The 23,363-nt window shown below is 45.2% G+C and overlaps 1 protein-coding gene across 3 annotated transcripts in view; it reads right to left on the bottom strand.

The window, feature by feature from the left end:
* Positions 1 to 23,363, bottom strand: part of LOC139544988 (metal transporter CNNM4-like) — a 74,610-nt gene that overhangs the window by 12,641 nt on the left and 38,606 nt on the right. For all 3 annotated transcript variants that reach the window (XM_071352264.1, XM_071352265.1, XM_071352267.1), the window contains exon 5: positions 7,339 to 7,435. In XM_071352264.1, coding sequence (XP_071208365.1) covers positions 7,339 to 7,435 — 97 coding nt within the window. The remainder of the gene's footprint in view (positions 1 to 7,338; positions 7,436 to 23,363) is intronic.

Raw genomic sequence — 23,363 nt, 5'->3', positions numbered from 1 at the left:
ATCAACTACTGACTACTACACTGATCAACTACTGACTACTACACTGATCAAGTACTGACAACTACACTGATCAACTACTGACTACTACACTGATCAACTACTGACTACCACACTGATCAACTACTGACTACCACACTGATCAACTACTGACTACTACACTGATCAACTACTGACTACTACACTGATCAAGTACTGACAACTACACTGATCAAGTACTGACAACTACACTGATCAACTACACTGATCAACTACTGACAACTACACTGATCAACTACTGACAACTACACTGATCAACTACTGACAACTACACTGATCAACTACTGACAACTACACTGATCAAGTACTGACAACTACACTGATCAACTACACTGATCGACTACTACTGACAACTACACTGATCAACTACACTGATCAACTACTGACAACTACACTGATCAACTACTGACTACTACACTGATCAACTACTGACTACTACACTGATCAACTACTGACTACCACACTGATCAAGTACTGACAACTACACTGATCAACTACACTGATCGACTACTACTGACAACTACACTGATCAACTACACTGATCAACTACTGACTACTACACTGATCAACTACTGACTACCACACTGATCAACTACTGACAACTACACTGATCAACTACTGACTACTACACTGATCAACTACTGACTACCACACTGATCAACTACTGACTACTACACTGATCAACTACTGACTACTACACTGATCAAGTACTGACAACTACACTGATCAACTACTGACTACTACACTGATCAACTACTGACTACCACACTGATCAACTACTGACTACCACACTGATCAACTACTGACTACTACACTGATCAACTACTGACTACTACACTGATCAAGTACTGACAACTACACTGATCAACTACACTGATCAACTACTGACAACTACACTGATCAACTACTGACAACTACACTGATCAACTACTGACAACTACACTGATCAACTACTGACAACTACACTGATCAAGTACTGACAACTACACTGATCAACTACACTGATCGACTACTACTGACAACTACACTGATCAACTACACTGATCAACTACTGACAACTACACTGATCAACTACTGACTACTACACTGATCAACTACTGACTACCACACTGATCAAGTACTGACAACTACACTGATCAACTACACTGATCGACTACTACTGACAACTACACTGATCAACTACACTGATCAACTACTGACTACTACACTGATCAACTACTGACTACCACACTGATCAACTACTGACAACTACACTGATCAACTACTGACTACTACACTGATCAACTACTGACTACCACACTGATCAACTACTGACTACCACACTGATCAACTACTGACTACTACACTGATCAACTACTGACTACTACACTGATCAAGTACTGACAACTACACTGATCAACTACTGACAACTACACTGATCAACTACACTGATCGACTACTACTGACAACTACACTGATCAACTACACTGATCAACTACTGACAACTACACTGATCAACTACTGACAACTACACTGATCAACTACATACAACTACACTGATCAACTACATACAACTACACTGATCAACTACTGACAACTACACTGATCAACTACTGACAACTACACTGATCAACTACTGACTACTACACTGATCAACTACTGACTACTACACTGATCAACTACTGACTACCACACTGATCAACCACTGACAACTACACTGATCAACTACACTGATCAACTACTGACAACTACACTGATCAACTACTGACTACTACACTGATCAACTACTGACTACTACACTGATCAACTACTGACAACTACACTGATCAACCACTGACAACTACACTGATCAACTACACTGATCAACTACTGACTACCACAGTGATCAACTACTGACAACTACACTGATCAACTACTGACTACTACACTGATCAACTACTGACAACTACACTGATCAACTACTGACTACCACACTGATCAACTACTGACAACTACACTGATCAACTACTGACTACTACACTGATCAACTACTGACAACTACACTGATCAACTACTGACTACAACACTGATCAACTACTGACTACTACACTGATCAACTACACTGATCAACTACTGACTACTACACTGATCAACTACTGACTACTACACTGATCAACTACCGACTACTACACTGATCAACTACTGACTACTACACTGATCAACTACTGACTACTACACCGATCAACTACTGACTACTACACCGATCAACTACTGACAACTACACCGATCAACTACTGACAACTACACCGATCAACTACTGACTACTACACTGATCAACTACTGACTACACCACTGATCAACTACTGACAACTACACTGATCAACTACTGACTACTACACTGATCAACTACTGACTACACCACTGATCAACTACTGACTACTACACTGATCAACTACTGACAACTACACTGATCAACTACACTGATCAACTACTGACTACTACACTGATCAACTACTGACAACTACACTGATCAACTACACTGATCAACTACACTGATCAACTACAGACTACTACACTGATCAACTACACTGGCCAACTACTGATCAACTACTGACAACTACACTGATCAACTACTGACTACTACACTGATCAACTACACTGATCAACTACTGACTACTACACTGATCAACTACTGACTACTACACTGATCAACTACCGACTACTACACTGATCAACTACTGACTACTACACTGATCAACTACTGACTACTACACTGATCAACTACTGACTACTACACCGATCAACTACTGACAACTACACTGATCAACTACTGACAACTACACCGATCAACTACTGACTACTACACTGATCAACTACTGACTACACCACTGATCAACTACTGACAACTACACTGATCAACTACTGACTACTACACTGATCAACTACTGACTACACCACTGATCAACTACTGACTACTACACTGATCAACTACTGACAACTACACTGATCAACTACACTGATCAACTACTGACTACTACACTGATCAACTACTGACAACTACACTGATCAACTACACTGATCAACTACACTGATCAACTACAGACTACTACACTGATCAACTACACTGGCCAACTACTGATCAACTACTGACAACTACACTGATCAACTACTGACTACTACACTGATCAACTACTGACAACTACACTGATCAACTACTGACAACTACACTGATCAACTACTGACGACTACACTGATCAACTACACTGATCAACTACACTGATCAACTACTACACTGATCAACTACTACACTGATCAACTACTGACTACTACACTGATCAACTACACTGATCAACTACACTGATCAACTACTGACAACTACACTGGCCAACTACTGATCATCTACTGACTACTACACTGATCAACTACTGACAACTACACTGATCAACTACTGACAACTACACTGATCAACTACTGACTACTACACTGATCAACTACTGACAACTACACTGATCAACTACTGATCAACTACACTGATCAACTACTGATCAACTACACTGATCAACTACTGACTACTACACTGATCAACTACTGATCAACTACTGACTACTACACCGATCAGCTACTGACTACTACACTGATCAACTACTGACTACTACACTGATCAACTACTGACTACTACACTGATCAACTACTGATCAACTACACTGATCAACTACTGATCAACTACACTGATCAACTACTGACTACTACACTGATCAACTACTGATCAACTACTGACTACTACACCGATCAGCTACTGACTACTACACTGATCAACTACTGACTACTACACTGATCAACTACTGACTACTACACTGATCAACTACTGACTACTACACTGATCAACTACACTGATCGACTACTACTGACAACTACACTGATCAACTACTGATCAACTACACTAATCAACTACTGACAACTACACTAATCAACTACTGATCAACTACACCGATCAGCTACTGACTACTACACCGATCAACTACTGACTACTACACTGATCAACTACACTGATCAACTACACTGATCAACTACACTGATCAACTACTGACTACTACACTGATCAACTACACTGATCAACTACACTGATCAACTACTGACTACTACACTGATCAACTACACTGATCAACTACTGACTACTACACTGATCAACTACACTGATCAACTACTGACTACTACACTGATCAACTACACTGATCAACTACTGACTACTACACTGATCAACTACTGACTACTACACTGATCAACTTCTGACTACTACACTGATCAACTACTGACTACTACACTGATCAACTACTGACTACTACACTGATCAACTACTGACTACTACACTGATCAACTACTGACAACTACACTGATCAACTACTGACAACTACACTGATCAACTACTGACTACTACACTGATCAACTACTGACTACTACACTGATCAACTACTGACTACTACACTGATCAACTACTGACTACTACACTGATCAACTACTGACTACTACACTGATCAACTACTGACTACTACACTGATCAACTACTGACTACTACACTGATCAACTACTGACTACTACACTGATCAACTACTGACTACTACACTGATCAACTACTGACTACTACACTGATCAACTACTGACTACTACACTGATCAACTACTGACTACTACACTGATCAACTACTGACAACTACACTGATCAACTACTGACTACTACACTGATCAACTACTGACTACTACACTGATCAACTACTGACTACTACACTGATCAACTACTGACTACTACACTGATCAACTACTGACTACTACACTGATCAACTACTGACTACTACACTGATCAACTACTGACTACTACACTGATCAACTACTGACAACTACACTGATCAACTACTGACTACTACACTGATCAACTACTGACTACTACACTGATCAACTACTGACTACTACACTGATCAACTACCGACTACTACACTGATCAACTACTGACAACTACTGATCAACTACTGACTACTACACTGATCAACTACACTGATCAACTACTGACTACTACACTGATCAACTACTGACAACTACACTGATCAACTACTGACAACTACACTGATCAACTACTGACTACCACACCGATCACTTAATCTGTTGTCTTGCCCATTCACCCTCTGAATGGCACAAACACACAATCCATGTCTCAATTGCCTCAATGCTTAAAAATCCTTCTTTAATCTGTCTCCTCCCCTTGAAATCAGAAACGAGGGTTTAGCAGTGCTTTGAACTGACCAATCAGCGAGACTGATTTTTTTAATATCATTATTTAACCTTTATTTAACTAGGCAAGTCAGTTAAGAACAAATTCTTATTTACAATGACGGCCTACAAAAAGGCAAAAGGCCTCCTGCCGGAACTGGGGCTGGGATTAAAAATAAAAATATAAATATAGGACAAAACACACATCACGACAAGAGAGACACCACAACACTACATAAAGAGAGACCTAAGACAACAACACAGCATGGTAGCAACACAACAACACAGCATGGTAGCAACACAACAACACAGCATGGTAGCAACACCACATGACAACACAGCATGGTAGCAACACCACATGACAACACAGCATGGTAGCAACACCACATGACAACACAGCATGGTAGGAACACCACATGACAACACAGCATGGTAGGAACACAACATGACAACACAGCATGGTAGCAACACCACATGACAACACAGCATGGTAGCAACACCACATGACAACACAGCATGGTAGGAACACAACATGACAACACAGCATGGTAGCAACACCACATGACAACACAGCATGTCAGCAACACATGACAACACAGCATGGTAGCAACACCACATGACAACACAGCATGGCAGCAACACATGACAACACAGCATGGTAGGAACACAACATGACAACACAGCATGGTAACAACACATGACAACACAGCATGGTAGGAACACAACATGACAACACAGCATGGTAGGAACACAACATGACAACACAATATGGCATCAACACATGACAACACAGCATGGTAGCAACACCACATGACAACACAGCATGGTAGCAACACCACATGACAACACAGCATGGTAGCAACACCACATGACAACACAGCATGGTAGCAACACCACATGACAACACAGCATGGTAGCAGCAACACATGACAACACAGCATGGTAGCAACACCACATGACAACACAGCATGGTAGCAACACCACATGACAACACAGCATGGTAGCAACACCACATGACAACACAGCATGGTAGCAACACCACATGACAACACAGCATGGTAGCAACACCACATGACAACACAGCATGGTAGCAACACATGACAACACAGCATGGTAGCAACACCACAGCATGGCAGCAACACATGACAACACAGCATGGTAGCAACACATGACAACACAGCATGGTAGGAACACAACATGACAACACAGCATGGTAGCAACACAACATGACAACACAACATGGCATCAACACATGACAACACAGCATGGCAGTAACACATGACAACACAGCATGGTAGGAACACAACATGACAACACAGCATGGTAGCAACACAACATGACAACACAGCATGGCAGCAACACATGACAACACAGCATGGTAGCAACACAACATGACAACAACATGGCATCAACACAGACTGCTCTGAGGGCAGTTTTCATTTCCACTAATGTAGGGACATGAATAAGGGATCATAGCCTTCACCTGGATTCACCTGTTCAGTCTATGTCATGGAAAAAGCAGGTGTTCCTAATGTTTAGTATAATCAGTGTTTATCTCTGGCCACATCTGCATCGTCAATCTATCTCCTGGCCACTAGATGTTAGCAGTGAGACGTCTCAACACTGTCACCACATTACCCACTGAAGTTTGGCAATCATCAACAGTCATGACAACTGACAACAGAAAGCCACTGAAACCAAGGGAGTAAAATGCTACTGGAGTGAAGGAGAGAGAGAACAGAGTTTGAGATAGAAGACAGACAGAGTAACGGAGGAGAGAGAGAACAGAGTTTGAGATAGAAGACAGACAGAGTAACGGAGGAGAGAGAGAACAGAGTTTGAGATAGAAGAGAAACAGACAGAGTAACGGAGGAGAGAGAGAACAGAGTTTGAGATAGAAGAGAAACAGACAGTAACGGAGGAGAGAGAGAACAGAGTTTGAGATAGAAGAGAAACAGACAGTAACGGAGGAGAGAGAGAACAGAGTTTGAGATAGAAGAGAAACAGACAGTAACGGAGGAGAGAGAGAACAGAGTTTGAGATAGAAGAGAGACAGACAGTAACGGAGGAGAGAGAGAGGACTCACCTAACGTGGGAGCACTGAGGGCCATGACTCCGTAGTAGGAGAAGGGTCCCGTCTCAAACTTCATGTTCTCGTTCCCGGCTTCCACCTCCACCCGACCCTGAGCGACACACAGGGAAACACAGACAATGGATTAGGGACAAAGAACAACCCCAAACCTCTCTGAATGTGTCGTCACAGAGCTGGCTGGACGGGACAAGGAGATTGAGGGCGTAAGGAGACCTCTTTGAATGTGTCGTCACAGAGAGATGGCCACACAGGACAGGGCCAGTGAGGGGTAAAGGAGACTTCTTTGAATGTGTCGTCACAGAGAGATGGCCACACAGGACAGGGCCAGTGAGGGGTAAAGGAGACTTCTTTGAATGTGTCGTCACAGAGAGATGGCCACACAGGACAGGGCCAGTGAGGGGTAAAGGAGACATCTTTGAATGTGTCGTCACAGAGAGATGGCCGGAATAGAGACAGAGAGAGATAGATGGACAGAGACAGACAGGGTGAGGAGGCCTCTATGGTGTTGTTACAGACCTGGCAGGGTAGGGTGCTGTGGGGGGAAGTGGCTGAGGAATGTGTGAACTGCAGCAACACAGCACAGTTAATCCTCCCCACTCATATTCAACACTGACCCTGGAATCTAAACAGTGGGAGGGAAGGAGAGGAGCAGAGAGGGAAGGTGAGAGAAAAAGGGAGAAGAAGAGAGCGAAGGAGAGAGTAGAAGAAGAGAGAAGAGAGAGAAGGAGAGAAGAAGAAGAGAGGGAAGGAGAGAGGAGGGGATGGAAAGAGACAGGAGAAGAGAGGGAAGGTGGAGGAGGGGATGGAAAGAGACAGGAGAAGAGAGGGAAGGTGGAGGAGGGGATGGAAAGAGACAGGAGAAGAGAGGGAAGGTGGAGGAGGGGATGGAAGGAGACAGGAGAAGAGAGGGAAGGTGGAGGAGGGGATGGAAAGAGACAGGAGAAGAGAGGGAAGGTGGAGGAGGGGATGGAAAGAGACAGGAGAAGAGAGGGAAGGTGGAGGAGGGGATGGAAAGAGACAGGAGAAGAGAGGGAAGGTGGAGGAGGGGATGGAAAGAGACAGGAGAAGAGAGGGAAGGTGGAGCAGGGGATGGAAAGAGACAGGAGAAGAGAGGGAAGGTGGAGGAGGGGATGGAAAGAGACAGGAGAAGAGAGGGAAGGTGGAGGAGGGGATGGAAAGAGACAGGAGAAGAGGGGGAAGGTGGAGGAGGGGATGGAAAGAGACAGGAGAAGAGGGGGAAGGTGGAGGAGGGGATGGAAAGAGACAGGAGAAGAGAGGGAAGGTGGAGGAGGGGATGGAAAGAGACAGGAGAAGAGAGGGAAGGTGGAGGAGGGGATGGAAAGAGGCAGGAGAAGAGAGGGAAGGTGGAGGAGGGGATGGAAAGAGACAGGAGAAGAGAGGGAAGGTAGAGGAGGGGATGGAAAGAGACAGGAGAAGAGAGGGAAGGTGGAGGAGGGGATAGAAAGAGACAGGAGAAGAGGGGGAAGGTGGAGGAGGGGATGGAAAGAGACAGGAGAAGAGAGGGAAGGTGGAGGAGGGGATGGAAAGAGACAGGAGAAGAGAGGGAAGGTGGAGGAGGGGATGGAAAGAGACAGGAGAAGAGAGGGAAGGTGGAGGAGGGTATGGAAAGAGACAGGAGAAGAGAGGGAAGGTGGAGGAGGGGATGGAAAGAGACAGGAGAAGAGAGGGAAGGTGGAGGAGGGGATGGAAAGAGACAGGAGAAGAGAGGGAAGGTGGAGGAGGGGATGGAAAGAGACAGGAGAAGAGAGGGAAGGTGGAGGAGGGGATGGAAAGAGACAGGAGAAGAGAGGGATTCAGAATTAGGATTAGAATGACAGATTTAACTTCTGTCAGCCCTTTATTTCCTTCCCAGTAATAAAAGAGCATATACATATTAGAGGTCAACCTCTAATACATGCAAAGAGAAAACCACAGTCCTGCAGGCAAGCTCAGTGAGTGAGCTGATTAGCCACATGTGCTGTGCGTGAGTATGACAGTAAAGGTGGAGATGACAGTAAAGGTGGAGATGACGGTAAAGATGACAGTAAAGGTGGAGATGACGGTAAAGGTGGAGATGACGGTAAAGGTGGAGATGACAGTAAAGATGACGGTAAAGGTGGAGATGACGGTAAAGGTGGAGATGACAGTAAAAATGACGGTAAAGGTGGAGATGACAGTAAAGATGACGGTAAAGGTGGAGATGACGGTAAAGGTGGAGATGACGGTAAAGGTGGAGATGACGGTAAAGGTGGAGATGACAGTAAAGGTGGAGATGACGGTAAAGGTGGAGATGACAGTAAAGATGACGATAAAGGTGGAGATGACAGTAAAGATGACGGTAAAGGTGGAGATGACGGTAAAGGTGGAGATGACGGTAAAGGTGGAGATGACAGTAAAGGTGGAGATGACGGTAAAGGTGGAGATGACAGTAAAGATGACGGTAAAGGTGGAGATGACAGTAAAGATGACGGTAAAGGTGGAGATGACGGTAAAGGTGGAGATGACGGTAAAGGTGGAGATGACGGTAAAGGTAAAGATGACGGTAAAGGTGGAGATGACGGTAAAGATGACGGTAAAGGTGGAGATGACGGTAAAGATGACGGTAAAGGTGGAGATGACAGTAAAGGTAAAGATGACGGTAAAGGTGGAGATGACAGTAAAGATGACGGTAAAGGTGGAGATGACGGTAAAGATGACGGTAAAGGTGGAGATGACGGTAAAGGTGGAGATGACGGTAAAGATGACGGTAAAGGTGGAGATGACGGTAAAGATGACGGTAAAGGTGGAGATGACAGTAAAGATGACGGTAAAGGTGGAGATGACGGTAAAGGTGGAGATGACAGTAAAGATGACGGTAAAGGTAAAGATGACGGTAAAGGTGGAGATGACAGTAAAGAGGACGGTAAAGGTGGAGATGACGGTAAAGGTGGAGATGACGGTAAAGGTGGAGATGACGGTAAAGGTGGAGATGACAGTAAAGGTGGAGATGACGGTAAAGGTGGAGATGACGGTAAAGGTGGAGATGACGGTAAAGGTGGAGATGACAGTAAGATGACGGTAAAGGTGGAGATGACGGTAAAGGTGGAGATGACAGTAAAGGTAAAGATGACGGTAAAGGTGGAGATGACAGTAAAGAGGACGGTAAAGGTGGAGATGACGGTAAAGGTGGAGATGACGGTAAAGGTAAAGATGACGGTAAAGGTGGAGATGACAGTAAAGAGGACGGTAAAGGTGGAGATGACGGTAAAGGTGGAGATGACGGTAAAGGTGGAGATGACAGTAAAGGTGGAGATGACGGTAAAGGTGGAGATGACGGTAAAGGTGGAGATGACGGTAAAGATGACGGTAAAGGTGGAGATAACGGTAAAGATGACGGTAAAGGTGGAGATGACGGTAAAGATGACGGTAAAGGTGGAGATGACGGTAAAGGTGGAGATGACAGTAAAGGTGGAGATGACGGTAAAGGTGGAGATGACAGTAAAGGTGGAGATGACGGTAAAGGTGGAGATGACGGTAAAGGTGGAGATGACGGTAAAGGTGGAGATGACAGTAAAGGTGGAGATGACGGTAAAGATGACGGTAAAGGTGGAGATGACGGTAAAGGTGGAGATGACAATAAAGGTGGAGATGACGGTAAAGATGACGGTAAAGGTGGAGATGACGGTAAAGGTGGAGATGACGGTAAAGGTGGAGATGACGGTAAAGGTGGAGATGACAGTAAAGATGACGGTAAAGGTGGAGATGACGGTAAAGGTGGAGATGACAGTAAAGATGACGGTAAAGGTGGAGATGACGGTAAAGGTGGAGATGACGGTAAAGGTGGAGATGACGGTAAAGGTGGAGATGACAGTAAAGGTGGAGATGACGGTAAAGGTGGAGATGACAGTAAAGATGACGATAAAGGTGGAGATGACAGTAAAGATGACGGTAAAGGTGGAGATGACGGTAAAGGTGGAGATGACGGTAAAGGTGGAGATGACGGTAAAGGTGGAGATGACGGTAAAGGTGGAGATGACGGTAAAGGTGGAGATGACGGTAAAGGTGGAGATGACGGTAAAGGTGGAGATGACGGTAAAGATGACGGTAAAGGTGGAGATGACGGTAAAGGTGGAGATGACGGTAAAGGAGGAGATGACAGTAAAGATGACGGTAAAGGTGGAGATGACGGTAAAGGTGGAGATGACAGTAAATGTGGAGATGACGGTAAAGATGACGGTAAAGGTGGAGATGACGGTAAAGGTGGAGATGACAGTAAAGATGACGGTAAAGGTAAAGATGACGGTAAAGGTGGAGATGACAGTAAAGATGACGGTAAAGGTGGAGATGACGGTAAAGGTGGAGATGACAGTAAAGATGACGGTAAAGGTAAAGATGACGGTAAAGGTGTAGATGACAGTAAAGAGGACGGTAAAGGTGGAGATGACGGTAAAGGTGGAGATGACGGTAAAGGTGGAGATGACGGTAAAGGTGGAGATGACAGTAAAGGTGGAGATGACGGTAAAGGTGGAGATGACGGTAAAGGTGGAGATGACGGTAAAGATGACGGTAAAGGTGGAGATAACGGTAAAGATGACGGTAAAGGTGGAGATGACGGTAAAGGTGGAGATGACAGTAAAGGTGGAGATGACAGTAAAGGTGGAGATGACGGTAAAGGTGGAGATGACAGTAAAGGTGGAGATGACGGTAAAGGTGGAGATGACGGTAAAGGTGGAGATGACGGTAAAGGTGGAGATGACAGTAAAGGTGGAGATGACGGTAAAGATGACGGTAAAGGTGGAGATGACGGTAAAGGTGGAGATGACAATAAAGGTGGAGATGACGGTAAAGATGACGGTAAAGGTGGAGATGACGGTAAAGGTGGAGATGACGGTAAAGGTGGAGATGACGGTAAAGGTGGAGATGACAGTAAAGATGACGGTAAAGGTGGAGATGACGGTAAAGGTGGAGATGACAGTAAAGATGACGGTAAAGGTGGAGATGACGGTAAAGGTGGAGATGACGGTAAAGGTGGAGATGACGGTAAAGGTGGAGATGACAGTAAAGGTGGAGATGACGGTAAAGGTGGAGATGACAGTAAAGATGACGATAAAGGTGGAGATGACAGTAAAGATGACGGTAAAGGTGGAGATGACGGTAAAGGTGGAGATGACGGTAAAGGTGGAGATGACGGTAAAGGTGGAGATGACGGTAAAGGTGGAGATGACGGTAAAGGTGGAGATGACGGTAAAGATGACGGTAAAGGTGGAGATGACGGTAAAGGTGGAGATGACGGTAAAGGAGGAGATGACAGTAAAGATGACGGTAAAGGTGGAGATGACGGTAAAGGTGGAGATGACAGTAAATGTGGAGATGACGGTAAAGATGACGGTAAAGGTGGAGATGACGGTAAAGGTGGAGATGACAGTAAAGATGACGGTAAAGGTAAAGATGACGGTAAAGGTGGAGATGACAGTAAAGATGACGGTAAAGGTGGAGATGACGGTAAAGGTGGAGATGACAGTAAAGATGACGGTAAAGGTAAAGATGACGGTAAAGGTGTAGATGACAGTAAAGAGGACGGTAAAGGTGGAGATGACGGTAAAGGTGGAGATGACGGTAAAGGTGGAGATGACGGTAAAGGTGGAGATGACAGTAAAGGTGGAGATGACGGTAAAGGTGGAGATGACGGTAAAGGTGGAGATGACGGTAAAGATGACGGTAAAGGTGGAGATAACGGTAAAGATGACGGTAAAGGTGGAGATGACAGTAAAGGTGGAGATGACGGTAAAGGTGGAGATGACGGTAAAGGTGGAGATGACAGTAAAGGTGGAGATGACGGTAAAGGTGGAGATGACGGTAAAGGTGGAGATGACAGTAAAGGTGGAGATGACGGTAAAGATGACGGTAAAGGTGGAGATGACGGTAAAGGTGGAGATGACAGTAAAGATGACGGTAAAGGTGGAGATGACGGTAAAGGTGGAGATGACGGTAAAGATGACGGTAAAGGTGGAGATGACGGTAAAGATGACGGTAAAGGTGGAGATGACGGTAAAGATGACGGTAAAGGTGGAGATGACGGTAAAGGTGGAGATGACGGTAAAGGTGGAGATGACGGTAAAGGTGGAGATGACGGTAAAGGTGGAGATGACGGTAAAGGTGGAGATGACAGTAAAGGTGGAGATGACGGTAAAGGTGGAGATGACAGTAAAGGTGGAGATGACAGTAAAGGTGGAGATGACAGTAGAGGGGGAGATGACAGTAAAGGTGGAGATGACAGTAAAGGTGGAGATGACAGTAAAGGTGGAGATGACAGTAAAGATGACGGTAAAGGTGGAGATGACGGTAAAGATGACGGTAAAGGTGGAGATGACGGTAAAGGTGGAGATGACGGTAAAGGTGGAGATGACAGTAAAGGTGGAGATGACGGTAAAGGTGGAGATGACGGTAAAGGTGGAGATGACGGTAAAGATGACGGTAAAGGTGGAGATGACAGTAAAGGTGGAGATGACGGTAAAGGTGGAGATGACGGTAAAGGTGGAGATGACGGTAAAGGTGGAGATGACGGTAAAGGTGGAGATGACGGTAAAGGTGGAGATGACGGTAAAGATGACGGTAAAGGTGGAGATGACAGTAAAGGTGGAGATGACGGTAAAGATGACGGTAAAGGTGGAGATGACGGTAAAGGTGGAGATGACGGTAAAGGTGGAGATGACGGTAAAGGTGGAGATGACGGTAAAGGTGGAGATGACGGTAAAGGTGGAGATGACAGTAAAGGTGGATATGACAGTAAAGGTGGAGGAGAGAGATGAAGAGAGTGGGGAGTGAGTGAGTGTGAGGTGCAGGGAGAAGGGGAGGACAGAGAGGGTGAAAAACAATGAGAGATATCCTGTACATGTCACCTACATCTCCTTCCTGGTTCTCTGTCAGAACAGAAACCTCCTCAGCCACACTGATCCAGCTCAGCTCTCTGTCAGAACAGAAACCTCCTCAGCCACACTGACCCAGCTCAGCTCTCTGTCAGAACAGAAACCCCCTCAGCCACTCTGACCCACCTCAGCTCTGTCAGAACAGAAACCTCCTCAGCCACACTGATCCAGCTCAGCTCTCTGTCAGAACAGAAACCTCCTCAGCCACACTGACCCAGCTCAGCTCTCTGTCAGAACAGAAACCTCCTCAGCCACACTGATCCAGCTCAGCTCTCTGTCAGAACAGAAACCTCCTCAGCCACTCTGACCCAGCTCAGCTCTGTCAGAACAGAAACCTCCTCAGCCACACTGATCCAGCTCAGCTCTCTGTCAGAACAGAAACCTCCTCAGCCACACTGACCCAGCTCAGCTCTCTGTCAGAACAGAAACCTCCTCAGCCACACTGATCCAGCTCAGCTCTCTGTCAGAACAGAAACCTCCTCAGCCACACTGACCCAGCTCAGCTCTGTAAAGGACATACAGCCCTTGAATAGACCATCAGAGTATACATAGGACACGTGTTCACACACCTCCACACCATGCATGGTATGTTTAAAGTAGGGGAGGTCAGAGAGAGAACAGAACCAGACAGGAGGGGTGAAAAGCTAGGCGCTATTCTAGTCTGACCTGCTCTACATGACCATCCATCAGCTTCACAATACACCATACTGACACACACACACCTTACACCAGTCCTGGGTTCAAATATGTTCAAAATCATTTCAATACATTATCTGTGCTTGATTGAGCTTGTCTGGCTTAATGAATCAACAGAATGGTCCCAAAACGGCAAACTCTGCCCATCTGGCTCAAACTATTTAAAAGATTTAAAATAGTATTTGAACCCAAGTGTGGTTTACAGTGCAATACAATACAATACACACAGCACATTACGAGACATTTAATGATAGCTGGGAACACCATAATACATTTAGCCTCAATCGATATGTTCAGTTGAACATTATGATCAGGACACACAGGATCATCAGGCAGAACGGGTTACACAGAACGGGTTACACAGAACGGGTTACACATTGGGGTCAACCAGAATATGACTTGACCATTAGCCGTTGAACAGAAGGCAGTGCTTGTAGTGTGTGTTCATGTAACCACATGGGTCTAGGTAGGTCGGGGTCAAAGTTCAGGTGTTTATGAATGAATCATCAACAGTGAGAGAACCCTATCTGACCCCTCCTGAGAGGAGAGTTCTCTGTGTTCCACTGTCTACTAGAACTTGATGAACCTCTAGAGCAGGGACCGGCAACTCCGGTAGAGCAGGGACCGGCAACTCCGGTAGAGCAGGGACCGGCAACTCCGGTAGAGCAGGGACCGGCAACTCCGGTAGAGCAGGGACCGGCAACTCCGGTAGAGCAGGGACCGGCAACTCCGGTAGAGCAGGGACCGGCAACTCCGGTAGAGCAGGGACCGGCAACTCCGGTAGAGCAGGGACCGGCAACTCCGGTCCAAGAAGCCCTGCAGTGTGGGTGATTACTTGATTATCTGTGTTAGTGCAAGGCTGCACGGTCTATTATCTCCAGGAGCAGAGGTTATCTAGATTACAGCTGGTGTATCTGTTGACAGGACGAACTTGCATGACCCCCAGTGTGTGTGTGTGTGTGTGTGTGTGTGTGTGTGTGTGTGTGTGTGTGTGTGTGTGTGTGATAAAATCATAGCCTATTTGAAATAATGGCTGACATATTACTGAACGGGAATGCCTGTACTTTGCATACAGCTGGGTGTGTCTCAAAACGTTCTGCCTTCATAACCGATTGAAATTCTCAGTCCCTGTCGGACCGATCTCACCAGGCACGTGCCTGCCTGCATGTGGTGTGATAAAAAGGCTTTATGAAATAATGGCTGACATATTACTGAATAGGGCTGCCAGTAGTTTGCATACGGCTGCACATCATGTGATGAGAGTGGCCAGCTACAGAGGAGCAGCAAAACTCCAGTACACACACAATCTACTACCACCTCCCTCCATGCCTCCCTCCCTCCCCACCCACCTTCCTCCCTCCCTCCGTCTCTCCTCCCTCCCCACCTTCCTCCCTCCCCACCTTTCTCTCCTCCCCACCTTTCTCTCCTCCCTCCCTCCCTCACACCAAAGGGCAAATATTTGATCGCTGATGACAATATTCTGGAAACAGAATCGACTGACGTCTGGGAGCAGACACGAACAAACAACCAACCAAAAATAGGCCTACGTAATGGTGTGTAACAGGAAGGACACAGTCACACAGTCACACAGTCACACACACACACACACACAGTCACACACACACACACACACACACACACACACACACACACACACACACACACACACACACACACACACACACACACACACACACACACACACACACACACACACACACACACACACACACAGCTGTAATAACGGTGGAATGAAGATTGGGGCGGAGGGAGATTATCTGGAAGAGAATGGTCCTGTTTCTCATGACTCTGCTCCCACGCCTATGCTATTAACAAATCTCTGCCCCCCCCCCCCCCCACCACACACACACACAAACACACATTTCCAAAAACAACCAAATCATTCATTCATGACCACAACGCCTTCGGAAACTATTCAGACCCCTCAACTTGTTCTACCTTTTGTTACGTTACAGCCTTATTCTAAAACAGATTAAATAAAACTATTTCCTCACACACCCCATTATGACAAAGCGAAAACATATTTTTGCAAATGTATTAAAAAACAAATACAGAAATACTGTATTTACATAAGTATTCCGACACTTTGCTTGGAGACTCTAAATGGAGCTCAGGTGCATTCTGTTTTCATTGATCATCCTTGAGATGTTTCTACAACTTGATTAGGAGTCCACCTGTGGTGAATTCAATTGATTGGACATTATTTGGAAAGGTCCCACAGTTGACAGTGTATGTCAGAGCAAAAACCAAGCCATGAGGTCGAAGGAATTGTCTGTAGAGCTCAGAGACAGGATTTTGTCGAGGCAGAGATCTGGGGAAAGGTACCAAAACATTTCTGCAGCATTGAAGGTCCTCAAAGACACAGTGGCCTCCATCATTCTTAAATGGAAGACGTTTGGAAGCACCAAGACTCTTCCGAGAGCTGGCCAAACTGCGCAATCGAGAGAGAAGGGCCTTGGTCAGATAGGTGACCAAGAATCCGAAGTTCCTCTGTGCCAAGACAACACAGGAGTGGCTTTGGGACAAGTTTCTGAATGTCCTTGAGTGGCCCAGCCAGAGCCCGGACTTGAACCTGATCGAACATCTCTGGAGAGACCTTAAAATAGCTGTGCAGCAACGCTCCCGATCCAACCTGACAGAGCTTGAGAGGATCTGCAGAGAAGAATGGGAGGAACTCCCCAAATACTGGTGTGCCAAGTTTGTACCCAAGAAGACTCGAGGTTGTAATTGCTGCCAAAGGTGCTTCAACAAAGTACTGAATAAAGGGTCTGAATATTTATGTAAATGTTATATTTCTGGTTTGTTATTATTGTTTAAATTTAAAATAATTGAATCAATTTTAGAATAAGGCTCTAACCTAACAAAATGAGTGTCAACTTTTTATTTTCGCTCCAGAGACTAAGTCCAGCCGTGCACCTGGTGATTGAACGGGTTACCAGGTGCAAATTTTGAGAAGGCTTTTGGGGCCTTCCGGGGGGTGCTGGAGGTCCATGGCCGGGTTGGGGGACACCCCGCCCCCACCCGGGTCATTTTCGACATTTTTCAAAAAATCTTCAAAAAAATGACAGTCCAACTTCTCACTCAATGCACTACGTTCACCTTTTGCTCCAGAGACTAAGTCCAGGCGCGCACCTGGTGATTGAACGGGTCTAAATGCCTTCAGGGGGGTCTGAATACTTTCCGAAGGCACTGTACGTCATAATACCACAAATAACCAAATCTCTCCTCTTTCCATCTCCTTTAGACCAATCCCTGTGTAGCAGTACAAGAGCAGCCGTCAACAAACAATTCCCATTCCACCTAACATTCTATTGTTGACAGGCTCCATCCACTTCCTAACATTCTATTGTTGACAGGCTCCATCCACTTCCTAACATTCTATTGTTGACAGGCTCCATCCACCTCCTAACATTCTATTGTTGACAGGCTCCATCCACCTCCTTACATTCTATTGTTGACAAGCTCCATCCACCTAACATTCTATTGTTGACAGGCTCCATCCACCTCCTAACATTCTATTGTTGACAGGCTCCATCCACCTCCTTACATTCTATTGTTGACAAGCTCCATCCACCTAACATTCTATTGTTGACAGGCTCCATCCACCTCCTAACATTCTATTGTTGACAGGCTCCATCCACCTAACATTCTATTGTTGACAGGCTCCATCCACCTCCTAACATTCTATTGTTGACAGGCTCCATCCACCTAACATTCTATTGTTGACAGGCTCCATCCACCTCCTAACATTCTATTGTTGACAGGCTCCATCCACTTCCTAACATTCTATTGTTGACAGGCTCCATCCACCTAACATTCTATTATTGACAGGCTCCATCCACCTCCTTACATTCTATTGTTGACAGGCTCCATCCACCTCCTAACATTCTATTGTTGACAGGCTCCATCCACCTCCTTACATTCTATTGTTGACAGGCTCCATCCACCTCCTAACATTCTATTGTTGACAGGCTCCATCCACCTCCTAACATTCTATTGTTGACAGGCTCCATCCACCTCCTAACATTCTATTGTTGACAGGCTCCATCCACCTCCTAACATTCTATTGTTGACAGGCTCCATCCACCTCCTAACATTCTATTGTTGACGGCTCCATCCACCTCCTAACATTCTATTGTTGACAGGCTCCATCCACTTCCTAACATTCTATTGTTGACAAGCTCCATCCACCTACTAACATTCTATTGTTGACAGGCTCCATCCACCTAACATTCTATTGTTGACAGGCTCCATCCACCTACTAACATTCTATTGTTGACAGGCTCCATCCACCTACTAACATTCTATTGTTGACAGGCTCCATCCACCTAACATTCTATTGTTGACAGGCTCCATCCACCTCCTAACATTCTATTGTTGACAGGCTCCATCCACCTAACATCATATTGTTGACAGGCTCCATCCACCTCCTAACATTCTATTGTTGACAGGCTCCATCCACCTCCTAACATTCTATTGTTGACAGGCTCCATCCACCTCCTAACATTCTATTGTTGACAGGCTCCATCCACCTAACATTCTATTGTTGACAGGCTCCATCCACCTAACATTCTATTGTTGACAGGCTCCATCCACCTAACATTCTATTGTTGACAGGCTCCATCCACCTCCTAACATTCTATTGTTGACAGGCTCCTTCCACCTAACATTCTATTGTTGACAGGCTCCATCCACCTAACATTCTATTGTTGACAAGCTCCATCCACTTCCTAACATTCTATTGTTGACAGGCTCCATCCACCTAACATTCTATTGTTGACAGGCTCCATCCACCTAACATTCTATTGTTGACAGGCTCCATCCACCTAACATTCTATTGTTGACAAGCTCCATCTACCTCCTAACATTCTATTGTTGACAGGCTCCATCCACCTAACATTCTATTGTTGACAAGCTCCATCCACCTCCTAACATTCTATTGTTGACAGGCTCCATCCACTTCCTAACATTCTATTGTTGACAGGCTCCATCCACTTCCTAACATTCTATTGTTGACATGCTCCATCCACTTCCTAACATTCTATTGTTGACAGGCTCCATCCACTTCCTAACATTCTATTGTTGACAGGCTCCATCCACCTAACATTCTATTGTTGACAGGCTCCATTCACCTCCTAACATTATATTGTTAACAGGCTCCATCCACTTCCTAACATTCAATTGTTGACATGTTCCATCCATCTAACATTCTATTGTTGACAGGCTCCATCCACCTCCTAACATTCTATTGTTGACATGTTCCATCCATCTAACATTCTATTGTTGACAGGCTCCATCCACCTCCTAACATTCTATTGTTGACAGGCTCCATCCACCTCCTAACATTCTATTGTTGACAGGCTCCATCCACCTCCTAACATTCTATTGTTGACAGGCTCCATCCACCTACTAACATTCTATTGTTGACAGGCTCCATCCACCTACTAACATTCTATTGTTGACAGGCTCCATCCACCTACTAACATTCTATTGTTGACAGGCTCCATCCACCTAACATTCTATTGTTGACAAGCTCCATCCACCTAACATTCTATTGTTGACATGCTCCATCCACCTCCTAACATTCTATTGTTGACAGGCTCCATCCACCTCCTAACATTCTATTGTTGACAGGCTCCATCCACCTCCTAACATTCTATTGTTGACAGGCTCCATCCACCTCCTAACATTCTATTGTTGACAGGCTCCATCCACCTCCTAACATTCTATTGTTGACAGGCTCCATCCACTTCCTAACATTCTATTGTTGACAGGCTCCATCCACTTCCTAACATTCTATTGTTGACAGGCTCCATCCACTTCCTAACATTCTATTGTTGACAGGCTCCATCCACCTAACATTCTATTGTTGACAGGCTCCATCCACCTCCTAACATTCTATTGTTGACAAGCTCCATCCACCTCCTAACATTCTATTGTTGACAAGCTCCATCCACCTAACATTCTATTGTTGACAAGCTCCATCCACCTAACATTCTATTGTTGACAGGCTCCATCCACCTAACATTCTATTGTTGACAAGCTCCATCCACCTAACATTCTATTGTTGACAATCTCCATCCACCTAACATTCTATTGTTGACAGGTTCCATCCACCTCCTAACATTCTATTGTTGACAGGCTCCATCCACCTCCTAACATTCTATTGTTGACAGGCTCCATCCACCTCCTAACATTCTATTGTTGACAGGCTCCATCCACCTCCTAACATTCTATTGTTGACAGGCTCCATCCACCTCCTAACATTCTATTGTTGACAGGCTCCATCCACCTAACATTCTATCGTTGACAGGCTCCATCCACCTCCTAACATTCTATTGTTGACAGGCTCCATCCACCTCCTAACATTCTATTGTTGACAGGCTCCATCCACCTCCTAACATTCTATTGTTGACAGGCTCCATCCACCTCCTAACATTCTATTGTTGACAAGCTCCATCCACCTAACATTCTATTGTTGACAGGTTCCATCCACCTCCTAACATTCTATTGTTGACAGGCTCCATCCACCTCCTAACATTCTATTGTTGACAGGCTCCATCCACCTCCTAACATTCTATTGTTGACAGGCTCCATCCACCTCCTAACATTCTATTGTTGACAGGCTCCATCCACCTCCTAACATTCTATTGTTGACAGGCTCCATCCACCTCCTAACATTCTATTGTTGACAGGCTCCATCCACCTCCTAACATTCTATTGTTGACAGGCTCCATCCACCTCCTAACATTCTATTGTTGACAGGCTCCATCCACCTCCTAACATTCTGTTGTTGACAGGCTCCATCCACCTCCTAACATTCTATTGTTGACAGGCTCCATCCACCTCCTAACATTCTATTGTTGACAGGCTCCATCCACCTAACATTCTATTGTTGACAGGCTCCATCTACCTCCTAACATTCTATTGTTGACAAGCTCCATCCACCTCCTAACATTATATTGTTGACAGGCTCCATCCACCTAACATTCTATTGTTGACAAGCTCCATCCACCTCCTAACATTCTATTGTTGACAGGCTCCATCCACCTAACATTCTATTGTTGACAAGCTCCATCCACCTCCTAACATTCTATTGTTGACAAGCTCCATCCACCTAACATTCTATTGTTGACAGGCTCCATCCACCTCCTAACATTCTATTGTTGACAATCTCCATCCACCTAACATTCTATTGTTGACAGGTTCCATCCACCTCCTAACATTCTATTGTTGACAGGCTCCATCCACCTCCTAACATTCTATTGTTGACAGGCTCCATCCACCTCCTAACATTCTATTGTTGACAGGCTCCATCCACCTCCTAACATTCTATTGTTGACAGGCTCCATCCACCTCCTAACATTCTATTGTTGACAGGCTCCATCCACCTAACATTCTATCGTTGACAGGCTCCATCCACCTCCTAACATTCTATTGTTGACAGGCTCCATCCACCTCCTAACATTCTATTGTTGACAGGCTCCATCCACCTCCTAACATTCTATTGTTGACAGGCTCCATCCACCTCCTAACATTCTATTGTTGACAAGCTCCATCCACCTAACATTCTATTGTTGACAGGTTCCATCCACCTCCTAACATTCTATTGTTGACAGGCTCCATCCACCTCCTAACATTCTATTGTTGACAGGCTCCATCCACCTCCTAACATTCTATTGTTGACAGGCTCCATCCACCTCCTAACATTCTATTGTTGACAGGCTCCATCCACCTCCTAACATTCTATTGTTGACAGGCTCCATCCACCTCCTAACATTCTATTGTTGACAGGCTCCATCCACCTCCTAACATTCTATTGTTGACAGGCTCCATCCACCTCCTAACATTCTATTGTTGACAGGCTCCATCCACCTCCTAACATTCTGTTGTTGACAGGCTCCATCCACCTCCTAACATTCTATTGTTGACAGGCTCCATCCACCTCCTAACATTCTATTGTTGACAGGCTCCATCCACCTAACATTCTATTGTTGACAGGCTCCATCTACCTCCTAACATTCTATTGTTGACAAGCTCCATCCACCTCCTAACATTCTATTGTTGACAGGCTCCATCCACCTAACATTCTATTGTTGACAAGCTCCATCCACCTCCTAACATTCTATTGTTGACAGGCTCCATCCACCTAACATTCTATTGTTGACAAGCTCCATCCACCTCCTAACATTCTATTGTTGACAAGCTCCATCCACCTAACATTCTATTGTTGACAGGCTCCATCCACCTCCTAACATTCTATTGTTGACAGGCTCCATCCACCTAACATTCTATTGTTGACAAGCTCCATCCACCTCCTAACATTCTATTGTTGACAGGCTCCATCCACCTAACATTCTATTGTTGACAGGCTCCATCTACCTCCTAACATTCTAT

This window comes from Salvelinus alpinus, chromosome 19 (genome assembly GCF_045679555.1).
Source record: "Salvelinus alpinus chromosome 19, SLU_Salpinus.1, whole genome shotgun sequence".
Taxonomy (NCBI): Eukaryota; Metazoa; Chordata; class Actinopteri; order Salmoniformes; family Salmonidae; genus Salvelinus; species Salvelinus alpinus.
This window is presented reverse-complemented; position numbering and strand designations above follow the sequence as displayed.